At 36.2% G+C, this 26878-nt stretch overlaps 2 protein-coding genes across 2 annotated transcripts; both read right to left on the bottom strand.

Moving 5' to 3' along the window:
- Positions 1-1506: 1506 nt before the first annotated feature.
- LOC115622353 (cuticle protein 7) lies at positions 1507-1984 on the bottom strand. The gene is made up of 2 exons (XM_030516268.1): positions 1853-1984; positions 1507-1788 (listed from the first exon to the last, which is right to left on the bottom strand). Exons 1-2 carry the CDS (start codon positions 1982-1984, stop codon positions 1507-1509), a joined length of 414 nt encoding a protein of 137 aa, XP_030372128.1.
- A 10035-nt stretch (positions 1985-12019) lies between these two features.
- On the bottom strand, positions 12020-16578 carry LOC115622134 (larval cuticle protein A2B). Its single transcript, XM_030515992.1, has 5 exons — positions 16565-16578; positions 16308-16457; positions 15436-15532; positions 15123-15359; positions 12020-12496 (listed from the first exon to the last, which is right to left on the bottom strand). The coding sequence occupies exons 2-5, from the start codon at positions 16395-16397 to the stop codon at positions 12354-12356; spliced, it is 567 nt and encodes a 188-aa protein (XP_030371852.1). The 5' UTR covers positions 16398-16457; positions 16565-16578; the 3' UTR covers positions 12020-12353.
- Positions 16579-26878: the final 10300 nt, after the last annotated feature.

Genomic DNA, 26878 nt, shown 5'->3' with positions numbered 1-26878 from the left:
ACTAAATGTGTACCTCGGACGAGTCGGCTTGGGTTTGCTCTCCGACTTGGGCTTAATTGTGCGCGCTTCACGCATATCCCAAATGAAAACACTTACAATACCAGCAACAAAACGATGCGAACGGCAAATGGCAAATGGAAGTGGACGTTTGCCTGCACTCATTTATAATAATTAAGATAAACATTATAAATGGTCAGAAACCACAAAATTTGTTGTAGTACAAATTACTCAATTAATTCTTTAGTTAATTGTCCAATTTTTTTTGGTTTTCGATAAATTATGCAAATAACATGCTGAACTGGAGATATAAACCGGAAATTTGAATTCAGCACAACAACAGTATGGATATTATCGGTATTCAATGAAGAGTTTCTTGACTCTAGTAGAATGCATTAGTTTTAGAAAAGCCTTTAGGTATATATAACAACTTTGCATTAAGAATTTCTTGATTTTCATTCAGCGTCCTAGTTCTTAAAAACATGCAGTCTTCCATTTTAGGAAATGGCACAATTTTGCATATCTTTTGGCAACCTTACTTTCAATATTAACTTTAACATTTTAATTGTGCTTTTTCTGGCCCGAATGCTAACTATGAATTTAATAACAACAATTACTGTAAATGACAACCAAGGACGAAGGAGTACCAATTATAAAAAGAAAAGTAGAATATTGTTAACGAAATTCTTGACAAATTATGTTGATAAAAAATATGGTGCTTGCTAATTAACAAGTATAAAGCAATTTTAGTTACTTGGCAGTGTATCTACACATGCTGTGACCTTTAATTTTTAATTTGTAATTCGCTGATTGCAGAAAGTTATTCTTTTTAACTCAACTATTTGTCATTCAAAGAACAAATTATTATGATAACATTAAAATTGATTTATACTGAAAAAAAATTTTTTTTTCATAAAACTTACCAGCACAAGATTTTAAAAAATTATATAATACCAAAATAATAATCAATAATAATATAATAATACAGAGACAGACATCTTTATTTGTTTTAATAAAATTAATTAAAGAAATACGACAACTGTCCAATGTTTGCAAATTTTTAAATACCATAAAAACGTTGCGCACCAGGAAATAAAACCTTTAACGGTGCAATAAAAGCATGATTTCAGTATTATTGCTTAAAGATGAGACATCACTTGGCATTTTTGCGTTGTGATTCTAGTCTGTTCAATAATCCGGACACAGTTTGTAATGCTTCTTGTATTCGAGTTGTGAAACATTTAATTGACTTTTTCATTAATAAATTAAATTGTGCGCAAGCGTTGTTGTAAATAACTTTTAATGATATTTCAACATTTTGTCGTGCTCATAAAAATACATGCCCACACAGTAATGTGATTTTTGGGAGCAACATCAGACGTATTTTGCTAAATACTTAAATTGTATTAATTGAAATGCAATAATAAATTGATCGGATGTGTAAGATAAACGTAAATACAACGTCAATTGAGATTTTATGTCGCATTGCATTGAACATATGTATGTCCGCTAAATAACAAAAGCCACCGGTTGAGCGAAGGGTAGGGCTCGAATCGGTTGTTTTCGTTCAAATTCCAGTACCTGATGTACGCGACTGTGTGGGGTGCGTTGCACAATTATGGCCCGATATCCTTGCAGTCCTCTCACCTCGTAGTGCACGCTGCGCACCTGGCCATTTGGCTCGACATGGCTATATACTCCCGAGACATGATCGCCATGACGCTGTTCACGATGTAGAATGTGTACACGACTGGCCGAATCCGAAATGAAATACTGGTGAGTGTACTTGATCTTGAGGGGAAGGAACACAGCATTATAAATCAAATTAAAATTAAATTAAAATGCATTTGCTCACCCGTGCCTCATCGTGATTGTGCGCAAAGTCGTTATAGAATTCAATATACTCTGCCATACACTGCGTATGCGCAATGTAGCTCACTAGCACTAGTGCCAGATACAAAGCCAACTTGCCGCCGCCACCTCTCATTTTAAACTTACACGTGCACATGCGCGGTTGCTGAAATTAATTTGATTAGAAATATAGCGGACGAGGCAAAAAATCATTTTATTACTACAACTACAGTGGAAGCTGAGTAATTCAAACGACGTCGAGTAAACACTAATGTTAATGTTATTGCTGATGGTAAACATTGAACAACAAAAGTCTGAAAACTCCTAACAATTGCTAAAACAATTGGAACAAATTTTCTTCGAAGTAAATAATTGGGAATAGCTATCCAGAAATATCAAATCTTAAACACAAGTAAACAAAAAGGTCGTTTCGTGTTTTGTTTAAAAATTAGGAACATGGAATTAGCTGCTCTTCCATTATTAATACACATCAATCTAGATATTTTGCATATCATCTACTTTGAGATTCAATTTTTGTATACATATGTATTTATTGACTGAAAGTAATATGTAGTTTCATTAAAAGCTCTTTCAAATTGGATTTATGATGCCTTTTTCTCCACATAATATTTCCATATGAAAACATTTCTTTTGCAACAATTGGCGATATTTAAATCAATATTTGTCTCACTCGAATATTCTGTAAATATGTTCTTAGATGTTTTTTGTGAAATGATTATTTATTTAAAGTCTTGACTGTAGTTGTGTGAAAAACAGCAGCAGTGTCGGCAGCAACTTCCTAGCCTTAGTCGGTGATTACATAGTCACGTTGTTAACTACATCTTCACGGTGATCAACACCTCGGCTGAGCCGAGCTTTGAGTTCGAAATGGAAACCTTGCAGCGTGTGGCATGCCATGCAAAGAGCTGCCAAAGTGGCGTAATCAAATTGAATCACCGTCGCCAAGTCGCCAAGTCGACATCGACATCTTTCACACTTCGTTAAAGGTAACGCGGACACAGGCACAGCCAAAAGCAAGACAGGGGCAAGTACTAGACAAAATGAATGCAAAATGCAATCAAAGCAATGCAATTTATTGTTTGAAAACGAAAAAAAGGCGAGCTCCACAGCGATAAAAAAGCGCAATATGCACATTATTATGGCCCGTCTGGGCCCTAACGTGATTTGCCACTTGTGGGTTCAGTGCAGTTGACCCTTTTTTGTTGTTGTCGTTGTTGTAGCAACTTTCTTTCCTTCGTCTACATCGTGCCGCTCGCTCATATTGCTGCGCACGTTTTAGGGAAATACAAAGATTTGTACAAGCAACGGCCGTCGGACGGCAAACAATTCGCGTTAGACTTTGAAGAGGAGATGTTGGCTCGCCCGTTGCCCGTTTTGACCGTTCATAAAAATCAATGCCCTTTTGATTAGCCACAGCTGTACGGAGTTGTAATTTTGTGAAAGGCAACAAGCCAGAGAGTTGGCCATAATAGAGAAATTGTTTAATTAAGCACCCAACTTAGTTGGCTTTTCAATTGGCGCATCGAAACATTACGCATGAGCCCGAGGCAGCTGAAATGCTTGTCTTACTTCTTCGAACCCATTTCCCATTACACAATAAGCTCACAATGGCCCAAAATTCCCGCTGGCTAAAACAGTCTCATGTGAGCACACAACTCGGCCAATCAAACTTGTTGGACTTGTTGGCGCGCATGAGAAATGGCCGCCAGTAAACGGACATTGTTGTTAATTACAGGTGCAAATCAACTGATTAATGTTTTAGAAATATGCAACTATCTCATTCATATTTAAAGGAGCATCATTTTCAAACTCAGGTTCTGTTAAATATTGCACAGACTCTGGTAGAAAATACAGCTGATTAGCTGGGTGAGTGACTGACTTACTGTCTGTCCCCAGTTGACATACTAATTGCCAACTAAAAAACATCACTCGGATTTTTCACTTCGTCGGCCAATATTGAAAACTCGCACCATTAAGACTTGGCACATGTTTATTCATACAGCTCTAGCTGTACGCTGAAATATGTTACTGGGTCCAGTTAAACAGCTCGACGTGCTCATGCAGTGCGTCTTGGTCTGCAGCCGACGGCAGTAACAGTAACAAATGCAGTGGCAGGCGTTACATTCGGTCCACCTCTTGGACAGACCTCCGCATCAATTCCATTCGAAATGAAAACATTTTTTTCTATTGATTTGCTGAAAGATTTCTTGTTTGCAGTTTGTTTTGCTTTCTTTACATAATAAACTGCCTTGTGCCACTGTCTGTGGCAACCTCGCAATAGTTGCACAGTTATGCGGGTGTTTTTTTCTCTTCTACTAAACCGTTACCCAATGATATCGTATGAGCCTGTGTAACTAAGTCGTGCATATGCTGCTAACCTTACTAAATGATCATTGCTGTTGTTGCTATTGTGGTTGCGGTTGTGGCTATGGATGCGGGGGCTGTCGGCCTTTGTAGTGTGTCAAAGCACAAACAGCCAATGTCGGGTAAAATACACTGATGAAAACGCTTATTTAAATAATTTCATTAACACAGGTTGGCAGCGCCATTAGGTGCATTTGCCTTCACTAAAAGTATCGATGCTCAGCGATTAATTAAAGGAGGAAGACATTTTGAAGCGGCGGCCAATTGCAATTATAAGTGCTAATAAAAAGTGGCAATAATCGCGGTAACGACGTGTAATTAATTTATAATTATTGAAATCGCGTTAAGTGCAATGTTTAATAATTGCGAAATGCATTGCGAGCTTCCATGTCCTATATCCTACATAATTTATGTGTGTACATTCATAAAACATCATCGCGTAGTCGGCTAAATGTGGCGTGGTGAAATATTTACATACATATGTATGTTTTGTTTTTTTTTTTCTTAATATGTTATACATACATACATACGTGTAGTGCAAAAATAATAAATACAATTGTACATGCGTACTTGTGAAGTAAGAAATTACGTTCTCAATGGTAAGTAATTGTCTGATCTTTCACACTCTCCCTTTCCCCACTCTCTCTTTACCCCTCCCTCTGTTTTTGGCGCCTTCTGTTTTCACTGCCTTCTTTTTGGCAGCAAAAAGCGGTTGGGCCCTGGGATAACCTAAAATATGTATACGAATGTTTCCTTAAATTTAAATTTACACATTTAGCAATCTTTGTATGCGGACTGCCGTAATCACAACAGGTTGCATGTTCAAACTAAACTTCTAAAGTTTTCACACGTAGTGCATTTGTATGTAATTCCCTATTAGTTTTGATTATTTGAAGGATACTAGGAAGGATCCTGACATTATCTTTCATTAGTCATACGAACTATGTACAATAATCCCTATTTTAATCACTTTGTTATGTTCCAATTAAAATGCATCTACTTGTAGGACAAAACAACAAAAATCAGGTTACAAAAATCCATGCATTGCGATCGAAATCGTACAACCCCCCGGCTCTCAGTTGTACCAAAAAGCTACAAATCTAGACGCACCGAACCAGTTTTATATGTAAATTTACATAATGTTAACCAAATAGGCAAAAAGTAAAAATAAATCTCCAGCCACTAAAACAACAACGACGAGCAATGACAATGACAATTGCATGCACTCCAAAAGTGCGGAAAAAGGCCAAGTCGAAAGGCAGAAATACACACTTAGAAAGCCGCAAGGCTTATGTACGTACATACATAGTACATGTACATATACATATATAGTTGTAGTATGCAAGTGAAGTTCATGGAAACGAACGGAACGACCGTTGCTCTGAAATCCAATTGCATGAAAGTTGGCAAACCGAACAATGTGCCACTGGAGCATGGCCCGATGTTTGCAATTTACGCTCTTTAATCTCAAATTTGCATATTTCGCTACACTTTCTTAATGGTATGAGTTTTTTAAAACAAATATTTTTTCCATTTTTATCAAATTTTTTGTAAAAGTTCACGGAAGGAAAGGCAAAATTTGGGGTACACTTTGGCGCCACTTACTCGTAGTTGCTTCGATCGATATCAATACGTCGTATAATGGTAAGGCTTTTATGAACTGTTTTGTTTAACTGCCACGCTTAATCTGAAGTGCTGCTTTAAGTGCACTTCAGTATATTTGCCTATGCCGAGTGTTCGATTGTCTTTGGCTGCCTGGCGAATTCTGATTTAGTTGCCACATGAATTTTTGATACATCACGCGCGTCTTTTGCGCGCCCTTGTGTGTGTTTGGCATATTAGAGCTTTGCATGAGTAGACGTTAGAAACGCATTTCAACGATCAATTTGATATACTATTTGTTTCATTTGTGAATTCATTGGTTTTCAATTCAACTGAAGGGGTAGTCAAAAGAGTCTTACTATACCTTACACAAATAACAATTTCATTCAAATTGTTTCAAATCTGTACAAAACCTAGCAAACCATAGCAAATTTTCTTTTGTTAGTTTCATAAAAGGTCTAAGCATTGTATTTCTTTTATTAAAAAAATGCCTATATCTATATAAGTCCCTTTTTTGGAATGCATACGTTAAGTACGATTTTTTGGACGGTAAATGGTGAACCCAGTCAGTCTCAGTCATGAATAAAAGAATAAAATACCAGTGTCTTATTTTTCAAAGACATCCCACCTTACAAATCATTTCATATTGTTCATGCATTCACACTGAATCAATTAATAAACTTTGTTACAGAATTTATTCAGTTTTTTGCATGCATTCATTTGAAATATTCGTAAGCAAAGGGTATTCATATACCCCTTTAATTCGCACAATGCAGGGCTTCAGGCTGTGTGTGTTTGTAAAATGGAAAGGCTACTAGGCAGTACGTGGATGCCCAAAATATTAATTTGCAAATTAGCTGCGCCATTTTGCAATGAACCGCAAAGGCCGCTTATGACTTTTAACCATCTTTGGTTTGTTCGACAATAATTGCAAGTTGTGGCATCGCATCGCTTCGAAACTGTAGCGCGCATATATTCAATCGAGCACCCACAACAACAATAATAACAACAACACTAACAATAACTACAACAACAAAAGGGCATGATGGCGCATTTTATGTCGGAGCCTCGAAAAATAGAAAAGGGGCCGCGAACCCGACAATTGCTTGTAACCACAAATTAGTTTGAACACCACAAAAAAGAGGCATTAAAACTGCTGCAGCAGCAGCGACACAACAACAAAACAAGCAAAAAATGTTGCAAAATTCATCACTGCAACACAAAGGGGGGGAACGGGGGCAGTAATAACCCGTCGTCAGCTGTAAAAATCGGCAAGCGATGTTCGCTTTAATTTTGGTGCCTAAGTCGAGTGTCGGTGTCGTAGATTTTTCAATGCTGATAGTAAAAGTGACGCATCATACGTATGTATGTATGTATGTATGTATATGCTTAGGCTTAGCAGTTGTTGTTGCTTTTGTCATGAGTCAATGACACACACACACACACACATACATACATGTATGTATGTACATATATTTACATTGATTTTGCAATTTTGAAAACGTGCGCATTGCCATCATTCACACACAATCACAATCACTTTGAAGGGGTCGTGTTGTATGTTTGTTCGTCTGTCTGCTAGTATCTAAGAATCAGAAAGGTGTTTGTAACGAATGCTAAATTTGGCAAATAGAGAATGCAAAAATATTACAAAAAGAAGCGTCTTTTTATAAAGATTGATGCTCCCTCAGCTTGTTGTTTACGCAATGTGTTTAAAAATCATTTAGGCACATTATTTTGTTATTATCCATTTCAACATCGTGCGACTTCAACATCATTATTATTTTATTTGAATTTCGAGCCAACCATTATGATGCCTTCATTTTGAAAAGTGCAATTATTTGTATAACTAAAAATTTATGCGATCGCAAACCACAAAAGAGCTTAAAGAAGAAGAAGAAGAAAGAGAAGAGAGGAAGGGAGCAACTGAAATAATAAATAGTTTTGTTAACAACACTTAATGGTTTAAGTCCATTGTCAGTGAGTACGCACATTAGTGGATAGTGTTAATGCTTAAAATGTAATGTTTTGTGGGTAAAACGAAAACGTTAATTTAATACATGAATAAATTGAAGTTCCGATTAGATTGTCTTAAAATAGTTGTTGTTGATATAGTTTTTTTGAGCGTTACTTAAACAGATCAATAGCAATTTGTTAGTGACTTCATTGATGTAATTGGAATCATTGAAATATCAGTATTTAATAGTCAAGCTTGACGGAATAAAAAGACAGCGTATTTAATTTTGACAGCGATATAACAAACTGTTTAATAATAATTAGAATTTTATGTATAATGACAACGATCGAAATTGTTATTTGTTATTTTCGTTTTTATTGTTCACATCTCAAGGCCTACCATTTTAACTCGATGTTCAAAGACTGTTACTGCTCCATTATTGATTACACTATGATTTATGTATCTTTGCTACTTTCTTTGGGACATCAAAACTATTACTTCATTATAAGAGTGTTTGTCATTTTGAAACTTTTTAAAATCTCAACATAAATACCCTTTAATTCCGTAGTCCAATCTAACATTTTGAATTGTAAGCTCTCATTGCAACGATTTAGAAATGAAGTTTTAAACGCTTAACATGAATTGTAATTTGAAAAGTTTCAAAAGCTCTGCTTAAATACCCTAAGATTCCGTAGCCCCATTTACAGTTTATACAGACTTTTTTCTCTATACCAAAATATGATGACGAAGTTTCAAATAGTCCTAGATTTAGTTGATCTACTATAATGTATTTATCTTTATCTGCATTCTTGTACACCAAATCCGATTCACAGTAAACAGGATGCGAACAGATGCTGTTGCTAATTAGAGGAGAGTACTTGAAATTATGTAGTGTAGACAACACACAGTTACTGAAAATGAGGCTGAAATTATTGGTTTGGCATTTAACATGACAGTCGCATTAAATTGTCCAATGCGGTCCAAGTGCGACCAACCTGCGCGGCTCTCGCCCGAATGCTGGCGCCTATGCGGCTAACCAGCTACTGGCCACATGTATAATTGCGGCATTGCCACACATGACGCGTCTTGGCCTGGTCAGTGCTGGAGCGGCTGGAGTGGTTATCGTCGCTGCACGAAATCTCGAGGAAATGCAGCAAGGCGGGCTGGCCACTTGTCTGCAGGCAGTTAAGAGTTTTAATAGTGACTTTTACAGCTTTTCTATGTGTGTCAAAAGTTTAGTTTGCTCTGGAAATTTTTACTTTGCCAGCAAAATTTCAACAATTTTAATTTAATTTCGCAATGGGCAATAAGTATTATACAAGAGTTGTCGGGTCTCAGCAGCCTGAACTCTGTTTGCATCGACTGGCACAATATTTTACAAAGTAACTAATAGATATGGCTTCAAGTATGCGCGATTTGCAAATCCATCTCATAATTCAATCCCATTGAATATACATACATACTTATTTATACGCGTGCTTGCTGGCAGTAAAATCTTGGATTTATGCAAAACAAGCACTGAGATTGATATGCGGGTAATTAACTGAGGCCAGTTCTGAGAGACGGCAACCTTGAGCTACAAAGTGGCAGTAAGAAGATGTGTCTTGGTAGTAAGACATAAGTTGCTGGCATAACTTGTGCAACGGAAATTGTGAGCATGTAATCCACTCGTGCTGGAACTTGTTGTTGGATACCGGTTGGTATTACACCAATGACTTGTTATTAAGATCAAATCCAAAGATGTACAAATATTCAATTTATTTTCCTGTCAGGTTACTGTAGCATTGTGCATGAGCCGTTTAGCATTAAGTTATAAAAAACCTAGCGAACTGCGATGCAATCTTGTGGTGTTATTGTACAATTTATTGCAAATATGTACGGAACTGGTGAATATGTAAAAAGAAATTATATGAATGCAATTCATTTGGTACATAAATAAGGGTATTATGGATGTACATAGATGGTTTAATAAACCCATTTAGTATGTTTAGTTTATTTATGCATCTATAGTAAGTGAACTGAATAGTTCTAATATTTTTAACTTTTTTTCAATGGAGGGCTTCTGTAGTCCACCAGGCCAGAAGTTGTTAGAGGCTAAGTGAGCAGCTTCGCCTTAACTATAGTCATAAGTAGCGAAAAGGTTTAATAAATACCATCCTGACCGCAACACCTTAATTACACACATCTTAGGGTTCCACACTCTAATTTTCAAATGAGCTCAAAATTTTTTCTTGTGATTTTCATTAAATTATTACACATATTCGTATATGTATTAAGTGAAGGGTAAAATAATTATTTCAGCTTAGCCTCCCAACTTTCCATTTATAGTACTTTTTTCTATATCGACTTAAAACTAAACTGAACTAAAATAAATAAAGTCGAATGCTGAGTTTAGCCCACAAAACGACTAGATGTACAACCTCAGAAAGCCCTTCATAAAATAATTAGTTGATCATGTAAAACCAAAAATGTTTAGGAAATGCCAATCAACCTTTTTCTTTAAGAACCCATTTACTTACCCTCAGTAAACTTTTATTAATAACTTTTATAATTATTATTTTTTGTATTTATTTATTTTTTGACCCAATTTACAAACCTAATTTAGAGAAATAAAACTCCTTTTGAAATTTGTCATACAACAAGGCTCATGGTTTTAAAACAAAGCCTAAAAGACTACAAACACATTTACCCGCATATAGCTCATCAAAGTATGCTTCGTTTTTCCTCCAAATTCGTATTGCTTCACTATTAGTTGAGTCTTATACCTCAAGCCAAGCTTTAAATTGAAATCAAGCTTTTGCAAAAAATTATCGCACACCGTTAGCACAGCAGTTTTTTGCAGCTGGTTTCCTTCTTTGGCCATGATTTAGTGGCTAAAAACAAATAATGCAGAAATGATGCCAAGCGGAAGCAAACTCTCATCTGCAAATTAAACTGTCTTTGTAAATGGGCCAGCACTAATAGAAAAAAGTCAGTTACATAAACATTTACAGCTTTGCAGACCGTGAAAACTTTTTGCATGGGCACTCAGCCAGCAGCCATGCAAAATAGATCTTGTGAAAAGCATCCACCGGAAGTGTCCAACCATTATTGGCATCTGCGACCAGCATAAGTAAACAACCAAACCAGAAGCCAACCGCAAACTTTGGCTGAAATTAAATGCAAAACTTTTGTGCGTTCAATTGGCCATGAATTTGCACAACTGTCAATAACTATATACATAGATGCATATAGATATATATTCATTAGTTCAATAGGAAAAACAACAAACGTTACTGCATTTAAATAATGGCACTGTGTGAATTACAATGCCGCCAACATGTGGCGAAGTTTTTTTCACATTTACATTTACGGATGCTTCAGTTACCATTTTGAGCAAAAGCTTTCATGGATACTTAACTAAAGCCTACATAAAATTGCTGAATTATTGGCAAAAAGTATTGACTTGATAGACTTTATTGGTTTCACTTGTTGGCAATACTGTACTATGGGAAAATGTTGTATTTAACTGTTGCTTGATATGCTTAAGATTAGATCAGGTTTCAAAGGCATTAGAACGCGTGAGAATTCGAATACAAAGTTTCAAGTTTAAGTCCTTTAATAACCTAGCAACGACTTGTGAAAAAAATCACTTTAACATTAAATAATATATTTAAATCCAAAGACAAATCTAAACTTTTGTTGCATTTGTCCCAAGACATTCATTTGCTTGGATGTCGCAACTTTCATTTCGGAAGTATTGCATTTTTTTCCGACGCACGTGTTCAAAAACTATTTTTGATCCACAGAGTATACTTATTACTGAATTTAAATTTTACACTAACTCATTTTATATCTCAATTCATCTCAATTGATACCAATATAGTTCTCCATGTAGAACTTTCATTGAATTCGCAAATGTGGACTCTAATATACAAATTTAATTTAGAGAAATTAAACTCCTTTCAAAATAGCACTAGGATGTTCAATAAATAAATATTTTAAATATTAGTGCCAAGATTTCTTCATCTAATATTTTAAATACAAATATTTCTTGAAGTAATTCGTCTGATTGCGTTTCAAATTCGTACAAGAAAAAGAAGAAAAATAAACATACAAAACGAATTGTTTTTTAGATTTTATTTCAACTTTTATTTAAAACGTCAATATTTGCACCCTTGCAAAGGGTAGATGGTTAATTATTATTTTACAATTTTTAATAAATGAAATAAAATATTATTTTCCACTTACAAATGTTGATCAACTTTATTGCATTCGTTAGTTTCATAAATTAAATACATGACATGTGTATATTCCATATAATTTTCCACAAGTGGATAGTGGACAGCAAGACATACTAGAGCTGTAGATTTCAGAGCGAGTTCGAGTTTCTGCAACTACTGCAAAAGGGTTGCTCCTTGATGGGGCTTTCCCTAAACTACAGTATTTTCTTGCCAATGCATTTCGTTGTTTTGAAAATGTACAAACTAAAAGCGCTTACAGACTACCAGCAACATTTTCGTGTGTGTGAGTGTGCTTGTGTATCGCTAAATTTGGTGATTATAATAATTATATGGTACAATTAATAGTGACCCGCATAGGGACTTCCATAGTGTCCATATTGCCCAGCATCGTACTGCGGCACGTACTCGTACTGACCCTGATTGTAGTAATCATCGTAATCGTAGTGGATAGGCGCGGCAGGTGCCACATATTGCTTCGACACTTGAATAGAATTAAAGAAAAAATGCGTGCAAATTAAGAAATACAATACAGCCAACAACAAATCAGTTTAAATCATCAGTAATGTCTACTTTAGTTGACCAATCATGAATCAGAATATATCATCTGACTAATGTGGTGTGTAAAACCAAATAGAATTGGTTTAGATTCATTGAAAATTTATTTTGTGTTCTTTTGTGCAAGTTCTTCGATTTAAACGGTAAATTTAAATAATTGTACACTTCATGTACAAAGTATAAAAATAGTCCAAAACATCAAAATGAATAAAAGCCTATCTGATGAGTATGTACATTAAGTTTTCTGTATACGAACATTTTTGGAAAAAAAAGTGTACGCAGATGGTCAACTTATAAGTATAACAACTTAACGGGCTTAACTTCAGGCACTTTCTGAGCTTATTTTCGGGGAGTGGTTATTATTGTAACTTGTAGTTGTAATGATGACCGACAAAAAGTCAACCCAACATCTGATATTGTGTTATCCCTCGCGCTTTTGGTAAGTAGTTTAGGTCAAAACGTAGTTTTCAGCAGTTGGCATTACAATTTCAATGTCCACAAAACAATTTTCCTTTCATTTTGTTGCTGTACTTCTTTTGTTTGCTTTATTTTGGCTTAGTCGCAGGCCAAACAAGAAAAATGTATGTAATTTGTTGTCACGAATTTGCAAGAAAGGCTAACAATAATTGGCTTCATACCCTAGATTGTTAAGGGTACATCGGTATTGTGTTTGTTATGGAAGCTTAGAGCAGAAAGCAGCGATGTCAGTTTGTACGTTTTAATCACTTATCTGGCCCGTCCAAAAATCATAGTTTACTTGTTCATGAAGATATTGGGTCTTAATTAGTCAATGTAAGGCTAATCTTTTATTGCATGTATTGTATTTTATTAGTCACTCAAAAAAACGTGTAGGAAAACGCAATTAGAATTAGTTGTCAATTATAAATCATAAACTATAAATGCCTTTCAAAAGCTAATAGCGTTAACAAAAACATTGTGAAGAGAAATAGCTACATATATTTGAGGATTGCCCTGCAATTAATTAAATTTTTTTTTTTTAATTTAGTAAAGGGTATATAGCTTCGGCCAAGCCGAAGTAAACTTTTTAGATCGTTGGTTAAATGTTGCAGGTGCTGTTTATTTCTACATTTCTTTGCACGTTTTGGGCAAGTGACCAAGTGCCAAGTTCGTTACCTAAGTCTTTTGTTTCGTTTGCTTGTCATTGACTACCTTTTCTGCGATTTGCGCGTTTTGCGCCTGCGGCTTGTTCAATTATAAAATTCTACAATTAAGTTTAATTTCACATGCAACCACAGCAACAAATTCAGCATTCCCAGGTTTCTGCGAGCCAGCGCATGTAAATTCGTTGCTTCGGCTTAAGCGCAATAAAACATTGCGACATTGAGAAATTTTGCATATTTTCATAAAACAACAACAACAACAACAACAACAACAAAATATGTCTGTCGGATGAAATGTGAAAAACAATTTTCCGCAAAGTGTGGCTGCTGTGGCGGTGCCAAGTTGCGTTGCCAAACAATCGCTGCAGAATCAGCATTGGATGCACCAAGTAACTATTGTTGTTGTTATTGCTTTTGCTGCTGCTGCGTCTGCTGCATATGATATAATTAATGTGAGAAAAGACAACAACGTAGCTACAAAATATGAGCGTCAACTGCATCAAAAAAACATAGAAAGGAACAACAGCAGCAACAATACTCGTACAAATCAGATCTTTTGATCAACAGTGAAAACTGTTTCATGACATAATTATGAGCAATGGGGGCGTGTCTGGTGTATTAGTCAACCGTGGCATGAGCTTATGAAATGTTACACATTTTCATTTGTTTATTTTTTTGTTGTTGCTGCTGTTATTGTTGCCCGCCCCTTTGCATGAATCAGCTTTGTCGCTTGAGTGCGCAACCTCGAAACGTTCAGGCTAATTAGAATTGATTGAAAACTACTGCCAGTCCCAACCATTTTGCACATCTATTGTCTAAATTCTAAATACAATTCAATTATAGAAAAATGGAATAAATTTTATATAAAAAAAAGACATTAGCATGCATTTAGCGCCTCGTCCCAAAATGGCGTGCCGTGCTAAATATGTAAGTACTAGTCGGTATAAGTATAAGTTGTGAGGAACACTTTCACGGTGATTGACGCTCAATAGGCGTAGTAATCATCTGCCTCCGTCTGTCTGACTACATCCACACCATTGACGAAATCAGCATCAACGAAATCATCGGCCTCATCGTCTGGGCGTAATTTGCGATACTGATTGTTAAAATAGTTGGCATGACGCCTGAACAGTTTGAGCATGCGATACGTATTAATGCCTGAGGAGGGCGCGAGAACGAGAACAAGAATAGTAGAAGAGCAAGAAATCAGAATTCAGTGTCAGGGCTCAGGTTTGTTTGTTTGTGTGTACGAGTATATCCACCACTAGAGGAAGCATCTATCTAGTTGGAGGTACAATGCCATGGAACTCCCAGTGCGTGCGACAGACGTAGGCAGTGATTGATATGGTGATAAGGTTTCTCATCTACAACTACTCTATAAGAACACTAAAAACTAGAAATTCGAGAGCATAACTGAAACAATTGTCTTACCATAGGGCGCAGGAGATGCCACAACCACGGGTGCAGCAACGGGGGCCACATGATTTAACAATTGTGGTTCATAGTGCGTTACAACGGGCTTGTGGGCCACAATCGGCTTAGCCACCAGAGCTTGAGCGTGCACTGTGGGCCCCGATTTGGTCACGACCGCATTGAAACCGTGAATAGGATCAGCTGTATAGTCCACAGTGCGTATAGAGCCATCGGGTTCGACCAGCGAATATTGTCCTGTTTTGTCAAAAGTACAATTTGAATTATGTGAGTGATGTGCATGTTTTGTTTTCTGATTATTTGCAAAGATTACCCTTCACAACATCACCGTCACGCGTTTCATGCTGCGATTTTACATCACCAGTTGTGTGATCCGCTACTCCATAATTAAATGCGTATTTCGGATGATCCTGCAAGCAAGTTAAAACCAATAAAGTTAAGAAACTGTTTCCCACAAATAGGAGAATGAATTATGAAATGCCTCTGAGTTACCCCCAAATTAAGAATAATGTAACAAAAGTTTTTAATTCTGAATAAAAATTGAGCGTCCATCTGCTATATTAACTAGGCATGTGTGAAAAAATACCCGTTCCAAAGTTGGTTCCGAAAATTAAGCCATAAAAAGGGAAGCCGTGATCTGCCAAGCTCAAACAAATCACTGCCAAAGAAATTAAAACATGGTCACCTATTTTCTAATTATCCAGGCCTAAGGCACAAGCGACTAAAATAATACGAAATGTGTTAAATATAGAATTCTCTTATAAGGATCTTATATAAAATGAAAGGGATATATATCTTCTCTTTTAATTTGTTATTCTCATACTTTTTTGAGCAGTTGAATTAATTTGATCATTTTTATATTAAAGGCGTCATGAAATATGATGTTTTTTCAAAGCAAGAATACATTACTTAAGAATTTTGGAAATTTACAGATTATGTTTTGAAAACAATGAGATTTTTACAATGGTATTTTCAAATTTGTTTGTTAAAAAATTGAAGTTCTGCTTAAATTAAATTGTAGGTAAGAGCCTACGGAGCCTATGCAGCTTTATCTGGCAGTTTTTTGTTTTTATAAAACCAAGTTTTATTGGAAATACTTTTAACACGATTCACGAATATTTTTGTTCACGTAAATATAATATACTTTTAGATTTGTTTGCTTTTTCATTGCGTTGACCAACTCACATAATAATCCACAGCATATCCTGGTCGCGCAACCGCCACACTTGCACACAAAGCCACAGCAAGGATTACAAAGCACAGAAAATTTGCCATTTTATACGAATATGTCGGATTGTATTTTGTATAATTAAATATTATTTCTTTTGATATTTTCTAAAAATAAACACAGAAATGCAGAAATTGTTAATAATTTGCACACATTTGCACTGTAAATTTAAAATAACTTAAAAATTTTTTTAAATTTTAAACTAAAATATTACTTGAAGTATTGCAACGGCACTAGATACAAACGCCACAAAGTTGCCCGGAATACTGTGGCGATTCTAAAAGCAAGTTTCCATTAAATACGCGCGAATTGTGCGCCGACTGCGTAGTCGACTGCGACGCAAGCAGCGCTCACAGCGTTGGCGGCTAGACGGCTTGGCCTAGCCGCTAACTTTGGCTTCAAGACTTTTGATTTCGCACTCACTCAACTGTGGCGGCTTTTCCAAATACGCCGCTGCTGCCTCCACTCACCACGGCAGCAGTGGTGAATACAGCCATGTGGGGGCAAACAAAAAATACAAAAATAGAGAAAAAAAGTAATAATCATGTGAATGAAATTGCAGCATTGATGCGGCGCACATGGTTGGTTGCTAAACAAGCGCAGCTCAATGATAGTGGCGGCAGTAAGTAGTGCAAATTAGCGACAGATTTCAGCGCAATGTGTGTGCATGTGTGTGTTTGTATGTGTGTATGACGTCATCAGCTGAGACAGCCTGACAGTTCAAAGTTGAGCCGCATGCGTTGATAATTCAGCGCCTGCATCGCATTGAGAATGAATTGAATTTGATCAATCATCAAACGAACGACTTAGGCAACGAACTTTTGCACAGTATTGAATTAATGCATTTCTGATTTGCCCAGCATCCGAATAACGATGACTATGACAAATAGTTGGCAGCGAACACCAATTTGTGTAACAACTTAATTCGGCCAAATCACATTGTCGCTTGACATTAAAAAATCTTGTGATAAAATGGCAGTTTGCCAAAATCAGGTCAAGTTACAGCCGACAAATTATGATTATAGGCACGGCTAGCCAACAGAGCACAGATCACAGTACAAAAGACAAAAAGCCCTAACTATGTGGCACATGCGAAATTCTCAGTGCTCTACTTCAACGACAAAACACAAAAACTAGTGTTTAAACGGTATAAAAAACGAGCAATTTTTTACATGTTCTCGATCTCGACGGTACTGCAGAAGGTCAAGCGCGCCAAACAAAGTTCAGCGCTGCTTTGTATGCAGACGCCTACGGCATCTGAAAGGAAAATGAAAGCAAAAATGGCGTCATCTAATGGTAATAAAATCATAACTACCGCAATTAAATATCAACGGTGGAAATTAGTTAAGAACTAATCCAAGGAGATATTATTAACTCTAACAGCGCAGACATTCTGTAAAAGTAACGGAAGTTTTAAATTTTAAATTTACAAAATTCGACCGGAAAAGAAAGCTAAGATTGTTAATCATTTTTTAATTTAAGAAATATATAACTTTGAAATAATCATTAAAGAGATTTAACTGCTCGCCCAGAGGATATTCCGATGTTGGCGCGAATTATCATTTTCTTATTTAGAATTTTTGTTAAATCCGAAGTTTATTTGATTTCCTTTCCTTTTTAAAAGAGCAAAAAAGTAATTGTTCACAATTCCTGATTTTCCTATTACCCAATGAAACCAAAACTAAAAATCTTAACAGTAAATCATGCTGGGATAGGTCTTGAAATCCGCCACTATGTTCTAATGGAAAAAATTAGTAGTACAGCAGAGTCGATTTGTTTCCTACGCACTAACTAACATGTTTGCCGTTTATTTTAAGCAATTCCCACTGTAAAAGATCATTTAATTTTAGTGCTAGTTATGTACAGCATTCTATTTTGTTCGCTCCACAATAAACAACAAATTAAACGCACGATAACTTCAAAATTATCATAATCTATGAGCCAGTGAAAACTGAGACAATTGGAAACCCCTCGTAGCCAAAGTGTTTGGCACATCCTTGAACCAAGCACTTTGGTGCGAGAACGTGCCGATTGTGGTTGGCGCACAAAAAACTGACAAACTTATTAAGTTAAGAGGAAAAAATGACAAACCGCAAACTATTACTACAATATGTATTTATGTATATATTTAAAGTAGTCTTGTTTTTTTTTTTTTGTGCAGCTTCATAAAAAAGTGCGCTAATCGGTTTCAACCCGACTGGTCAAAGGTTTTGCATGCACAATGAGAGTTATGCCCACACACACACACACACACATCTACACACATCCAGCAATACGCAAGTTGATTTTTTTTCACATAATTAAAAAAGAGGGGCGTACTAAAGACTCTAATTAAACTAAACCATATGCGGTGGCAGTTGCGGCAGCAAAAAGTAATCTTTGCATATTCGTCTAAAAAAGCGAACAACCTTCGGCACTTGCATACAATTGTCTTCTTTTTGTTGCTATTGCTTTTGATGCTGTTGTTGTTGCTACCAATGCTGTGACGATGTCGGCGGCAACTCTGACTGCGGTTTGTCCCCAGCAAAAAATAAAACTAAATACTAGATTAAGTCAATTTGCATGTTTGCGCCGCTAAAGTATTTACGCAGACTTGATAACTTTATATTCATACTGCGTTTCAGTTTTGCTGCTGTTGTTGTTGTTGCTGCTGCTGCTGCTGGTACTGCCGCTTCGTGTTTTAGTTTTTGAGGCGCTGGGAAAATCAACTAACGATTGTCGGCATTTTCCGAAGGTTTTGCATTTACTACTATAGCTTGGCAGTGGGTTTTTTTTTTTGTGTTTTTATTTTTCTCTTAACATTTATTAGGTAAGTAGGTATGTCACATGTGCGTTTTGCCGCATTGTTCTTGGCTATTTGTTTTTATTTTTTCCAAATGTTAGCAATTAACTTACAATAAATAGCAGCAAGTAACGACTTGCACGCAAAGGTATATACTACATACACGTACATATTAGTGGGTACTGCAAGCACAAATTGAGATATTTTGTTGGACAACTGTAGCGTGCAGTTTTTACAAATGTGTGGCATGTGCGAGCTTGCGAGTGTGGAACGAAGTTGCTGAATGAGGGGAGAACTTTTGAAGGTATAATGTCGGCCTTAATACACACTTATAGTATGTCATACAAACAGGATTGTTGGTTACATTTTTCTCTCACAAGACGCCGTAAATTACTTCGAAAAGATTTTGTTTTTTTCCAATTTTGTATTAATTTTTCTTTTAATCAGTAATTGCTAATAATTATTATTCAATGCCCTATATATCCTAAAAATATAAAATTATATTCAAAATTTCTAAACCAGTTGTCTTAACCCACCTACTTCCCATATAGCATTCTGCCTTTCAATTAACTATTATTATTATTTCTGAAATGTGTTAAAATAGCATGTTAACCTGTACTTGTGTAAGTTTCGCGTAAATTTATTCCCAAATGGACTCCCATTCTCAATTGTAAATCACAATATTTTCAATTGAATTTGCCTCTTGTTCTTGACCCCAATTGCTTGCTACTTTGTCCCAATGGCGTTGAGATATTTAAGCCGCTTGACCTGCTAAATACCTAGCTAATCGTTTTACCTTGCACGGCTAAACTCCCTCACGCTTACTCCCTCATCCCATCTGCATTTATTTCAAAGGGCGGTAGCACGGTAGGTAATTATAATCTACAACTTGCAAAAGGCAATGAAGTTACATATTTTATTGTAAGTAGCTCGCGGTTTATTTTGTTAAGAGTAATGCTGACTTTGACTTGGTTTAGTTTGGGGAGTCAGTCACCCAATTTCTGCTTGTTTGGACAGACGAGTTTGACAATGAGGTTGGTGGCTTGCATTGCGCAGTTGACGCAGCCAATGAAGACGCACGCCAACGCTTGCAACATGAGTGCGAATGTGTTGCAAACGGCGCCATTGTCGTCGCCTCAGCCTTAGCCACAGCCTTAGCTTGAGCTTCGGTTGCGGCTACCACCGATGTTGAGGTGTCATTGTTGTCGCTGTCGCACTTTTAGTTGGCTACGCTTCAGTGCTGACGCTTCTTCTTTGCCCGCTTGGGCCAATTGAGTGACCATTGTTAGCAAGAGTTGTAACCATGTTGTTACCTGTGGTATGAAGCTCGCACTCGGGCCATAACACGACCCGTGGCCAATGTGCATGCCTGGCTAAGTATAATAAAATGTAAATGAATGACTCGCAGCTCTAGCCTACAATAAATTTAATTTGTTTTACGACCGAAATTGTGAATTTCTTGAGTTTAAAATTAAATATGGCAACTAATCTAGTTAACAATTGTTATATAATTGCAACTGACAGAGGGCATCTGCATATTTTCAGCACTGATTATCATAACTTCATTGTGCTCCCCAATATTTATAGTCTGTTGAAATAAAATTCACTTCATATATGTATATAAGGCAAAAGTCAAATCGGCCATAATTATGTCTGCGCTTGATGCGCATTAGTTATAAATTAATGGCATTTTTCAATTACGCGGCAGTCGACATTTTGCCTGCGCCAATTTGCGTTGCCACAGTGGGACAAAGTGGGGAGAATGCAAAATGAGTGGGACACGCATAAAGCAGACAATTAAAATGTCTTTATGTGCATTGGTGGCGTATACGTAATATTTGGATAATGACATAATTTTGAATTTCAAGCAGAAATTAATGTATCTATGCTAATAAGCCAGAGAACATCATTCAATGAACATTAGATAGATAAGACTTTGATGGTGCTGGAATGTCTATAGAAGAGAAAAGATGTTTAACAAAGTGCATTTTTGAGTTTAATCATGCTCTGTGTGATTATCAAAATCGCTGAACTGTATCATGTAATTGCCTATATTAACGACTTTAAAGAAAAATATATGTTGTGATTCGTAATAATGATAAACTAAATAAAATCTAGTATACCCTTTATCCTTCATTAATTAATATAACAAGGTGTAGCAAGAATTTACTCGAAAAACTAGCTTAAAAAAGCGACTTAAAAACAGCCGTCCAAGCTCAAACATACTTTATTTTCTTATTGATAATAACTCTTATTTGATAAAAAGCTTAAAATATTATGTAAAATAAATTATTAATTATTATTAATCCATATGATAGCTAAATTAATTATTGCTTATGTTAGATACTGTCTTTAACTCTCTCTCTCTCTCTCCCTCTCTCTCTCTACGAACTCTCATTTGTGAAAACTAAGAAACTTAACTTTCGAGCATTATACAATCTCAGCAAAAGAAATAACCATAAATATTCATTGATCTTAAATTTGTATTCTTATTATTATTATTGTTAAACAATATAAAAGTAAGTGCTCCAGAGATGCTTTTCCTACGGATGCCACTGTGCGCCTAGCACAACTACATTTGACAAGTAGTAGCAACGAGTGGCTCTTTATTATCTATAAATTGTATCAGTAACGATGTCTTGTATCTTAATGTTTCCACACACGAACGGCTGCTATTTGTGGCTACACTTTGCCGCGGGCACGTGTTACTGTTTAGAAGCGCAGACTACTGTCTGAAGACCTCTGTCCAAAGCAGAATCAGAGGCTGTCGGCGACGGCTAGAACTGACTTCATTTTCATTTTACACCGATCAGTGAATCGCTAAAGTTGCCGTTGTCATTGCCACTTTAATGTCAGATGGGGCAACTAGTAGTTGGAATTAGAAAAACGTTAGTAACTGTCATTTATTGATGAAGAAGATTGTTGCTGTATAATGTTTGTTGCGATAATTGAAATGTGTATGCGAAAAGGTTATTGGAGCAGCAGCGGACGAGTTTTTTACTTCAGTTTCGTTGAGGCTCGCACAAAAACTAACCCCGCATTTGCAAAACAGCTTTAGGCATTGAGGCAAATCACGTAACCACACCAAATCGCACACACACACGCACGCACACCCCAACATTCACACCTGCATGTACTATACTTATGCAAAACTGAGGCACTGTAAAACTTCCTTCCGGCATTTCCTAGCAAGAAATAAAAACCATACCAATAGAATTTTTCAGCTTTAAATTCCAACGCGCACGAATTGATGACCTTAACTGTTAGAGAACTCTGCTAGAGGGTATGCTACACCTGTCCGTTCTCTAGAGTCTAGACCCGAGCCCATTCACATACAAACACACTCACTCACACCACTCCCCCACACTCACGTACCTACACACTTAACTAAGCCCGCGAACTGGCTAATTAATTGAGTGCACGTAAGGCTTTGCCTTTGGCTGCGACTTTGGCTTTGTTTTCTTTACTTTTTGACCGCTGGAAAAATGCGCACATTTAAACGCTTGGCTGACTTTGATTTAAGCTTTATGATAAATTTGAATCGTAACATTTTGCACTGTTTTGTAGACGTCTCAGTTTCCATTCTTACACATTTGTCCAAACTGTGCGTCTTTTATGCGTCTGTATGTTTTATGTGTCTATTAAGAGATCAATATTTTGCTTTGTTCATAATGATGTTGCTGACGCTCACACATAAATGTGACGGAAATGCGAAGATTTGTTGCACGCGGAAACGACATTATGTGTTTAAATGTTTATTACTTAGTTATTATTTGCCCGAAACCATTGTGGTAAATATCGATGGCGTTGGTGGCATAAAAAGACAGCAGGCGCAGGTATTTTGTGGTCGCCTAACTCTAACAAGAAAGTTGTGTGTAATACGAAAGCGATATGAGTGAGAAATAGGGCAGCAGAGTAATAAAAGTTGTCCACATCTTAATTTCCAAAAATTTGTGTACATCATATATAGGTTATTTGCTATCATTTGTTAGCCATTTCGAAAAGTTCCAACCAAATCTTGAACCTGCAGGTGTTTCATTAAATGCCTAAAAAGCTAGCATAACCAAAGAAACATTAAAAATGTGGCACCCGCCTTAGCCCGGCCAGAAAAAGGAACAAGTCTATCACCTACTTGCCAATTCCTTAAAAAGTCAATAGTCGTAAATAAAAAAAAAATAAAATAATAAAAATAAAATAATAATAAAATTCTGCTTTATAAGCACTTAAGAATATAAATTAGCAATAAGAAAGAAATAGGCATTTTGTTTTAAATATGCAGACGAAAATATGCGGATCGGTTGCATCCAATCTTTCCAAACGGTTTCAGTCAACTGTTCATAAAACTAAACTAACGCTGTAACCAAAAGACATCCTAGTTTACCAAAAAAGTAATGCAACAAGGGACCAACAAAATTTGTATGTATGTATATACTTCAATATATATAGAGATGTTTAGAAAAAGCGCCTCAAATTCATACATTTCGCAAATACACTTTTAAGCCTAAAAGACTGCTGCACTAAAATGTGAATTACAAATTTTTATTCATCATATATTTGAGTAGAAAGAGATAACTGCAACAATTCATACTAAAAGTATGCACACATAACATGTTTACATAAAATATTAGCGTTAAGGCATTGCCCTGGCGGGTCTTCAATTCAAAGAAGTATTATTACTTTTAATATACTGTATACCTTCATGTTTTACATTCCTTTTAATATTTACACACAACAATTGGATGTTACAATATTGTTTCTCATTTGCAGCTCAAATGTTAACAAAAAACCACAAAGAACTTTCCAATATCCATTTTGGTTCACTGACAAATAGTTAAAAATGTTATACCCTTTGCAATGTTATACATATAAAATCATATTTTTATACTCTGTACATGAAATGTACAAGAGTATATTAGGTTTGCGCGAGCTGAAAAATGTAACAGGCAGAAGGAGGCGTGGCAGACCCCACAAAGTATATATATTCTTGATCAGCATGACAAGACGAGTCGATTTAGCCCTGTCTGTCTGTCTGTCCGACTGTCCGTCTGTCCGTCCGTATGATCACCTAGATCTCAGAGACTATAAGAGCTAGAGACACCAAATTTTGCACAAAGATGCCTTATGTGTGTACGCTATACGAGTTTGTTTTATTTTTTTGATTTTCCCCCCCACTTCCACCCTATGGGGGTTTTCCCGCTATTCCATTCGTATAATCGCCTATATCTCGGAGACTATAAGACCTAGGAACACCAAATTTTAGTCCAAGATGCCTTGTGTGAATACGCAGAAAATGTATATTTTAGAATTTCCCTCCCTTCCCCCTCTCCCCGCAAATGCGATTTTCTCTAACTCCCGTAATTCTTGGAATCGAACTAAAATTTAGCAAATACCCCCGGTTAGTTATTATGTGTTCGTATGCCAAGTTTCACTATGATAGACCGATTTAACAAGAAGTTATATCCATAAATATATTTGCTGTTGCAGCGCTGCTCAAGCGCTGCCCAAGCGCTGCCCGCGGCTGTTGTTGATGTTGCTGTTTAGTTGACTGCGAAAATGCTTACACAGACACAAATAGACGCGCATAAACATACATACACTCACATACCCTTTACTTGAGTTCGAATACCGAGAAAGGTAAAATCGATCAAATTTTTTTAAATTTTCTTATTTTTTTTTTTTCTATAATTATTGTAAACATATGTACAGAGTATTTCAAAGTCGGGACACCCGACTTTAGCTTTTTTAATTGTTTTAGATTGGGTTTGATTTAAGCACACTTAACTATAATTGACTGTACAGTTTTCTCTCGCAAAGGTGTATTTTCAAATCGAAACACTTATCCGATACATACTACAAATTCATGGTGTTTTCATATACAAGTATCTTAAGGAGAGAGAGCAGATAGAAAAGAAAAAAAAAAAAGACAAGGCCAGAACTTAATACATAGGCGTTTGTTCTTGTTAACGTTCGAGGATGTTGATAATATAATGATAATTATAAAGTACTACGATATGTTAACTTTTATCTTTTGTAACCAAACTAAGAAACAAGGTCGATTGCTAGGGTCGTGCACACTCGTTTTTTTACCGCCATAATCAAACTAAAAAATACAAAATTCTAACGAGCAGGAAAGTTATCTTTACTGTGTGTTATACAAAACCTAATTTTTCCATGGTCATGGGATATGACTATAACATTCTGAAATTCAATTTGCTTGTCTTTAAAATACAGCTATACTTTTAAATACAAAATCTATATTTAAATCAGTTTGAATGCACTTTGCTTAAATTAGTAGAACCTGCGAAGCCAATTAAGCAGACTCTTCAAGAATATTTGGATGTTACACCCATATGCACTTTTATATGTACATTTATATATTCACTTATGACGACGATTTTGTTGATGCTGCAAAATGTCTGAAAATTGTACATATTATATATTCTTGTTCACAATTTCTAATAACTGCAAGCAAGTAATGCGAAGAACGGGAATTTTCTGAATAAGACATTTTCCTTAGATATATATTTTGACGCTACTGGACAACATTCTATACAGTAAAAAATATACATTATAATTCTATATACGATTAGTTATGTGAGCCACACATAACCCCAATTAAAAAATATCGGCTAATATATGATCGCGCTGTTTCTAGTTCCACTATCTGGAAGTCGATTTTTTTTTTCCACACTTCAGCCTGTTCTGAAAACCTCATCTCATCATCACTTAAATAATATCTGCTTAATAGAATCTGCCATGGTTTGCTCGAATCTAGCCATACTAATAACTTTGCATGAATCATTAGCTATCAATGTCAATAGTTTGCATAATAAATATAAGATATACAAATGTTATTACACACTTTCATATTCAATTAATAGCGAGCATTTGCGACCATAAATAAACGTTAGATTAGTTTAGCTGGAAGCTTCTGAGCTAATTCGCACACAATGACGTGACGCAGCAATTAAATCGATAGCCAATGTCAGGAACTTAAATATGTACTCGTATATGCTCATGAATAGAATACGAGTACAGCTCTAGCACCTGATACTCCACTAATATATTCATTCACATAGTGGTGTTGTATGTGAAAGTAAAAGTTGCAAGTTGTTTGGGTTTTTGAATTCACTACATTTTTTATTTATAGCATTGTCGCAGTTGCAATTAACTTAAATAATACAGAAGTCATTATAGATATTACAATATTCTTCTGGTGTTATCGTTTTTCTGTATTCATTTGCTTGTCTTTACTTTTTGTTCCTCCTTCCTCTGCCATGACGATTTGATTATGATTATGATAATCTGTTTCGTGTCAACGCAAGTGTTGCAAGTGGGTGTGGCATTTTGATGGGCGGTCGTATGTACAAAAAAAATGATGTTTAAATACACAGAGAACTGCATGAATTAACGAGAGACAGGCGGTACGAGAGACAGGACAGAGAGAGAAAGAGTGAGAGGTGAGATGCTAGAGGTTATTTCGTTGTCATGCCAAGGGTGCGGCTGGGCTGTGGATGCACTAGGGTTAAGTATTTACAAAGATGACGAGACTGTCTCAATGGTGAGTGAGTATTGAGCAGGCCGGCCGCACTCCAAGGATGCGCTTGCTTCAGATCCAAGAGCTGGTGAGGTCGTCAACGTGTCGCGGATATACTTAATAAATATGAAGAGTGGGCGTGAGAGTGAGTGTATAGGCGTGGGAGTAAGCGTGAGTGGTGCATTGCTCCCTTGCGCTCCAACATCAAC

This window comes from Scaptodrosophila lebanonensis, unplaced genomic scaffold (genome assembly GCF_003285725.1).
Source record: "Scaptodrosophila lebanonensis strain 11010-0011.00,11010-0021.00 unplaced genomic scaffold, SlebRS2 tig00000043-arrow-pilon, whole genome shotgun sequence".
In the NCBI taxonomy this organism is placed as follows: domain Eukaryota; kingdom Metazoa; phylum Arthropoda; class Insecta; order Diptera; family Drosophilidae; genus Scaptodrosophila; species Scaptodrosophila lebanonensis.
The sequence above is the reverse complement of the archived record's forward strand: the minus strand, read 5'-3'. Positions and strand labels throughout refer to the sequence as shown.